Source organism: Gossypium hirsutum, chromosome D01 (genome assembly GCF_007990345.1).
Source record: "Gossypium hirsutum isolate 1008001.06 chromosome D01, Gossypium_hirsutum_v2.1, whole genome shotgun sequence".
Lineage (NCBI taxonomy): Eukaryota > Viridiplantae > Streptophyta > Magnoliopsida > Malvales > Malvaceae > Gossypium > Gossypium hirsutum.
Window position 1 is genome coordinate 11,518,154 of NC_053437.1, and position 7,562 is coordinate 11,525,715.

General features: G+C 34.5%; 1 protein-coding gene across 1 annotated transcript; it reads right to left on the reverse strand.

The window, feature by feature from the left end:
• Positions 1-75: 75 nt before the first annotated feature.
• Positions 76-2,198, reverse strand: LOC121213838 (premnaspirodiene oxygenase). Its single transcript, XM_041087040.1, has 2 exons — positions 1,215-2,198; positions 76-994 (listed from the first exon to the last, which is right to left on the reverse strand). Exons 1-2 carry the CDS (start codon positions 2,115-2,117, stop codon positions 371-373), a joined length of 1,527 nt encoding a protein of 508 aa, XP_040942974.1. The 5' UTR covers positions 2,118-2,198; the 3' UTR covers positions 76-370.
• Between the last annotated feature and the right edge of the window lie 5,364 nt (positions 2,199-7,562).

Sequence of the window (7,562 nt, forward strand, 5' to 3'; positions counted from 1 at the left end):
ATAATATCCAAACAATAATAATAAAATAATAATAAAATGGTAGTAAAATAGGAAGAAAATAATAAAAAAATAACATTAGAAAAAGAGAGCATATTTTATTTGTCATTTACTTTAGTGCTTGAGATCTGGCCTATTTTTTAAACAAACCTTTTTTTTAGTGCTTGAGATCTGGCCTATTTTTTAAACAAACTTTTTTTTTCAAGCCCATTTTTAAGCTTATATTTTTATTTAAACCCTCTCACATTTTAAGTGAACCTTCAGGGTGGGCCGGGTGACCCGACCCATGAACAGATGTACTGCAAAATATGGTAATGAAGATATTACTGGCTTTACAAAGAGATCGTCCGTGATATACATGTATCTATTCTAACTACTGAGCGCATGATGGGCGGTACGGAATGGGAATCAGGTACAAATCACTTTTTCTTCTAACAGAAGCACCAAAAGCCTCAGTCATGTCCAGATCCTCATTTTTCATTCCATTAGGGAGTTTCCAATCAAAATGGTACAGTAATTGTGCAAGGGAAAGCTCGACAACAGCCATACCATATGACATGCCAGGACACATCCTCCTTCCAGCACCAAAGGGAATAAATTCGAAGTTAGCCCCTTTATAGTCAACTGAACTATGGATGAATCTCTCTGGATTGAATCTCTCGGCTTCACTCCAGTAGTTGGAATCTCTTCCAATTGCCCATGCATTAACAATCACTTTGGTCTTGGCTGGTATCTCATATCCATTAATCTCACATCTCTCACTATTTTCTCTTGGAATTAGCAAAGGTAGAGGAGGGTGTAATCTTAGAGTTTCCTTTATAACCAACTTCAAGTACTTCAATTCATGAAGGTCTGATTCGTTGACTTCCCTTGTTCTATCATAGACTTGCCTCACCTCAGCTTGCGCTTTTTCAAGGATTCTAGGATTTTTCATCATTTCCGACATTGCCCATTCTACTGCAGTTGAAGATGTCTCAGTCCCAGCAATGAGCATGTCCTGAAAAGCAGTTCAACTTGGTTAAAGTACAAAACATGTTCGTACTGCTTTCAAGTAACTGAAGAAAGCAAAGTCTCATATATTTGAATACTAAATAAAGGTTCCTTTGCGATGATATCATCCTCAAGCTTGATGTTAGTTGATCTTTGGGCATGCAAAGGTATGTGACTATATGCGAACAAATATGAACAAGCAAGACATGAGATATAAAACTACTAACCAGTATAACAGCTTTGATGTTGTCAGTCGTTAAGGGAAATTCAAGGCCTCCATGATCCTGGAGATTCAGAAGAACATCAAGTAGATCATCCGTTTCATCATCACTGTTTCCCAGATTTGCATTGCTAGCTCTATGTTCTTCAATGATGCTTTCAAGCATCATGTCCAAATCATGGTGACACCTCTCAAGTTTGGCTCTCATCCCACTGATCATGGGAAGCAATTTGATGGAAGGAAACAGATCGGTAATACTGAAACCACCTAAAGCTTCCACAAATTCTTTGACAATTGGAATGAATGTTTCGTGTTGCAGCTTGCATCTTCCGACCAAAGTAGTTCTTAAAGTGATGTTATATGATAAGTTGCATAACAGTTCTCCAAAGTTGATTTCAGATCCTGTATTACAAAAGATGGATGTAATTAAACTTGATACCTCCTCTTCTCTGATTGAGCGGAATGATTGTACACGTTTCGTACTTAACAGCTCCAATGTGCAAACTTTTCGAAGCTGCCTCCAGTGGCTTCCATATGGCGTAAAACCAATATCTGAAAAATTATACAACATGATTTCTGCAGCAAGGAGATGTGGCCTGTTAGCAAAATTGATATCATGTGTTTTCATCACTTCTTTAGCAGCCTCTGGAGAAGAAACAACAATGTGTGATAATTCACCAAGTTGTAGGTGCATCAGGGAGCCATGCCTTTTGGCTAATTCGGTCAGGCGGTGATGGGGGAGAGAGACCATTAAAAGGTGCAAGTGCCCTATAAGAGGTAGTTTCAATGGTGCAGGGGGTAGATTTTTGGGTGAGTCCTTTTTTTTGGATCTCATCCATAGCTTCAACACCATGAAAATGAAGGCAAGGAAGGTGAAGGACAACGGGAGCAACTTGAATTGGATATCCATGGAAAAACGGGTGATGATATTGCATTGCTTCTGTATTTATGCAGAATCGGGAATCTAGTTGCATGGATCTGAGAGATGCCTTCGTGGTCAAGCAAGAAGACAACGGCGGCTATGACGGAAAGCAGACATATTACTATATTAATAATATTCGTAATTAGCATAATTAATATGGCAAGTGGCAACTCGGTATTTTGTAAAGCATATCTAATGCTAGGATAAATCCTTGTTCTACCACCAAATGGAATGAATATTGCAAAACTTGTTCCTCTGAATCCATAAAATCATATTGATTCCAATGGCTTGTTAATATTCCAAAAAGAATTTTCTGATTCCGCCACTGATAAGGGACTAAAATAATATTGATTTCAATGGCTTGTTAATTAGTTCCTCTTTGAGAAGAAGTAGAAAGTTCATCCAGTTGAAGACTGACTACTAGAGTATTAAACAGCTCAGCTTAGTTGTTAGTTGTTAACTAAGTCTGTTAGAGTTGATGCTGTCAGTTATATATACTGCTAGCAGTGTATATAAGCTGCACAATTTGTGTTATGAATGCAAGTTTTCAAATCATTATAGTTTCAAACTGACCATGTTATATATTTGCCTGAAACCATGGTATACGTATTGTTTGAACTGTGAATTGGGTCAGACCAAACACTAATTAATTCCATCATATTGAATCTTTTCTTATATTTTAAATGGTAGACGTATATGACCCGTTTCTATAAATCTGTTCTTCAATAAAATTAAATTTAAATCTGTTAATATTGTTTTAAAATTAAGAAAGTTTGTATGACATTATAAACCTCTCCGATATCTTCCCATTTTCTTTTCTTCTGTTTGTCAGCATTTGCTTATCTTTTCCTGAACTGAATAAACAACTCATGTATTTGAATGGCGTTTATATATTTCTACCATATCATTATTACATTAAAATACTTCGGGTCTTTTATAAAAATATTAAAAAAAATAAAAATATACCAAAATAATATTATTCTTTTTTTATTTACCAAAATATTACAAAAACAAAAAAACAAAAAAAAAGCTACTGGGGATGTGGCAATACCCAGTGTTGCCAGTGGCAGAGGCGGCACCACTCCCCTTATAATGGGGGGACCATTCGGCTGGTGGGTGGAGAATAAAAGGAGAGGGAAAGGAGAAGAAAGAAAAAAAAGGAGAAGAAGAAAAGGGAATGACGGAAAAAGAAAGAAAAAAAAAAGTAAAGGTAATTTTTTTGGTATTAATTTAATTTTTTTGTAATATTTGTGTAAAAAAATTATGTTATGTATCTTGTATGTGTTTTATTATTTTATTTAGCATATATATTTTATGAAATTTATTTAGCATGAAAAAATCCATGTTATGTACATTCTATGTTGATTAGAATTTTTTTATGAAATTTATTTAGTATGTTATAATTAGTTTTTTTAGAAAAATAGCATTAAAAATAAAATGATAAAAAAATATGTTTAAGAAAACATAAAATACGAAAAGAAAAAATGAAAATTGTATATTCACCGAAAGTAATAAAATCAAAAAAAAAATTGCATATTTAAAAAACACACTAAATTAATAAATTTCAAACATAATGTACTAAAATAATGTAAAATAATAAAATTAGAAAATATGATATTTTTCAAAGTAATAAAATGCGGAGAAAAAAATGCGAACAAATGACCGAAGTAAGGGTTTTTTACTAAATTTTTTAAAAAACAGAAATAATTAATACATTTCAAACATAATGTACTAAAATAATGTAAAATAATAAAATACGAAAATAATATATTTTTATTGAAATTAATAAAATTTGGGAAAAATACGAGCAAAGAGCCGAAATAAGGGTTTTTTTAAAAATTTATTTAAAAAACAAACTAAATTTATTTAAATTTCAAACATAATATACTAAAATAATGTAAAATAGTAAAATTAGAAAATAGTATTTTTTTAAAGTAATACAATTCAGGAAAAAAATACGAACAAAGGGCCAAAATAAGGTTTTTTTACTAAAATTAAAAAAAAAACAGAATTAATTAATACATTTTAAACATAATGTACTAAAATAAAGTAAAATAATAAAATACGAAAATAATATATTTTTATTGAAAGTAATAAAATTCGGAAAAAAATACGAGCAAAGGGCAAAAATAATGTTTTTTTTTTAAATTTATTTAAAAAACACACTAAATTAATAAATTTCAAACATAATGTACTAAAATAATGTAGAATAATAAAATTAGAAAATAGTATATTTTTTTAAAGTAATACAATTCGGGAAAAAAATACGAACAAAGGGCCGAAATAAGGGTTTTTTACTAAATTAAAGAACAGAATTAATTAATACATTTTAAACATAATGTACTAAAATAAAATAAAATAATAAAATACAAAAATAATATATTTTTATTGAAAGTAATAAAATTCAGGAAAAAAATACGAGCAAAGGGCAAAAATAAGAGTTTTTTTAAAATTTATTTAAAAAACACACTAAATTAATAAATTTCAAACATAATGTACTAAAATAATGTAAAATAATAAAATAATAAAATAATATTTTTTTTAAAGTAATACAATTCGGGAAAAAAAATACAAACAAAGGACCGAAATAAGGGTTTTTTACTAAATTTTTTTGAAGTTGCAGGCATCGCAATGGCTTCATTGATTAGCAGTGATACACACATATCTGATGCGGCTAATAACATGATAATATATTATTATTTGTTAATCACAGGTTCTATTAAAAAAGGATATACGTAATATATAGAAATAAATCATGTTATCCTAATATTTTTTTCTGTAATTTAACACTGTCAGGACTCGTACCGAGTAATAAGGGGTCGGCTGAATGGTTTAAAGTATCCCCTGGTTTCACGATTGATGTCATACATGGAGCAAGCCGGATTTGGGTCAGTAGCATTGATCCGGACGTTCGACTTGCGGTATGATTTATTATCTGCGCTAGTGGAGCGGTAGAGCCCAGAGACTCACACTTTTCATTTTCCGTGTGGGGAGTGCACGGTGACCTTAGAGGATGTTACGCTGCAGCTTGGGCTCTCAATCGATGATAGTCCCGTAACGAGAGTAACTTTATTTACTGATCTGGCTGCACTGTTTTATCAACTACTAGGAGACTCGTTAAACGATGATGAGTCAAATTTTACGAGCTTGAAATTTACATGGCTGAAAGCCAAATTTGGACAGTTATCAGCAAATGCCACTGAAGGTGAGTTGATGTGCGCTGCTCGAGCGTACGTCATGCATATCCTAGGGGGAGTACTGATGTCCGATGCAAACAACAACAAGGTGCATATGATGTACTTGCCTCTATTAGTTGATTTGTCTAATGTTCGCTCGTATAGCTGGGGCTCCACCGTTCTAGCAGTGTTATATCAGGAGCTTTGTCGGACGACAAACCCTTCTGTTGTAAACATGGGCAGATGCCTTACATTGCTGCAGTCCTGGGCGCTCTAACGGATGCCATTTTTAGTATCGGTTACTCACCAACCGTATGTTTATCCACTAGTGAACAGGTGATAAAATATAACTTGATATTATTAGTAGTCATAGTATATTGACTGATGTTACCAACCCTAAACCCTATATTTGTTTTTGTAGGTAGAGTATTTATCCGGGTATCGAGAGGTCGCACATTGTCCCGATATACCGACTCATGATCGAACAGCATGCCGAGGAAGGGGTAAGCTATTCTAATATTCATGACATCTTACTTTCTATATCTTACTCACACGTTATGGCTAATTATAACCATGTTATTAATCAATCAGTTTATATGGATTCCATACCATAGCTCGGTAATTACAGCTGTGATACCCTCATCTACATACGTTTATTCTGAAATGTGGTGCACTAATGCACCAATTATAATTTCAATGTAGTCGAGTGGTACCATGGGGATCGGGTGCTACGACAGTTTGGTTGCATCTAATATATCTCGGATCCGCCATGCGAGGTGGTGGTGGTTCACGACATCAACAAAAGAGGAAAACCGCAGTTGGATTGAGGGGTTAAGCATCGAAAATTTGTTGTGCTGTGGAACGATCGGATGGGTCGAAGACCTTAAATGGTTATGACTTCCAATTTGCAACCATCATTAGAGTACATACAATGGTACTAAAGTTGCGGAAAGCCATATATACTTGGAGGGCAGACGACTATAGTCTGCCCGCACATGCAGCGACCTGGGGGATCGTACCCAGCAGCACCGATAGAGGCGGAGTCTACGGCAGATCATGATCCTAAACTAGAGCCCGAGCCGGAGCCGGAGCCAGATCCCGAGCAGTCACATTCATATGGGGATCCATATTGCAATCATTCGGATTTAGCGGGCAATGGCTATATTCTGAGCTTCTCAGGGGGTGAATACACATACGAGTTGATCTCTTTGGATCTTACCCGCCGCAGCACGGCACTCCCGGCCCGTATTCACAACATCATGGGACTCCTTTCGGTTCAAGTTCGTCGATGCCGATCGAGCCATATGATTTTTCCTCTATGTTTACCACACCCCCACCTGCGCCAAATGAGGATGTTGGTCGTCGCGATCACCTAGAACGTGACCATCGAACCATCAATTTTAGGGGTTTATTGCAGTTTTTTGTACATTACAAAGTTTGTACTTTATGTATAAATTTAATTGTACTTTTTGTATATCCATTTTCGATATAATGTTAATTATTCCAAATGAATTATACTTTTTATAACTTAATTTGGATACAATTTAAGCATAAGCATAAGCTGAATTTAAGTTAATGGGTGTTAAACAACATTGCAACATCCGAACATTACACATAACAATTATTCCAAATGAATTATACTTTTTATAACTTAATTTGGATACAATTTAAGCATAAGCATAAGCTGAATTTAAGTTAATGGGTGTTAAAACAACATTGCAACATCCGAACATTACACAGAACAATTATTCCGAATGAATTATACTTTTTATAACTTAATTTGGATTCAATTTAAGCATAAGCATAAGCTGAATTTACGTTAATGGGTGTTAAAACAACATTGCAACATTCGAACATTACACATAACAATTTGACAGCATTAGGTCAATTTCGACCCGATCCTGATGACTGTCTAACATGATAGTTTCGCTGAGGGCATTTATTCCGACTATGACCACTTAACCTGCATAATCCACAACGCTTACCGTCAGAATCGAATTTCTCCCTAATTTCCATTTCATTACGGATTCTAGTTGATTGTGGACGACCTCTTGGATTCCTGCGTAGCCCTCTGTCTGGGAGAAGCTCGAAAGTCGTCGGAGGCACCTCCCACGTAGACAGGTCAGGCAGGACGGGGAACTCATTTTCTCAGACACGCAATGTGCGCTCGAGCATGTACACATCATCGACATATTGCTCAACATTAAGGTTCACTTTAGCACATGCTACCACGACAAGCGCACATGGATAATAAAGT

What these genes read in the sequence shown, in the direction of transcription:
- LOC121213838 (XM_041087040.1), bottom strand. Translation starts at nt 2,117, where the DNA reads ATGGATATCCAATTCAAGTTGCTCCCGTTGTCCTTCACCTTCCTTGCC. An exon ending in ACATCAAAGCTGTTATACTG is followed by an intron (nt 995 to 1,214) that starts GTTAGTAGTTTT and finishes ACTGCTTTTCAG; the next exon opens with GACATGCTCATTGCTGGGAC.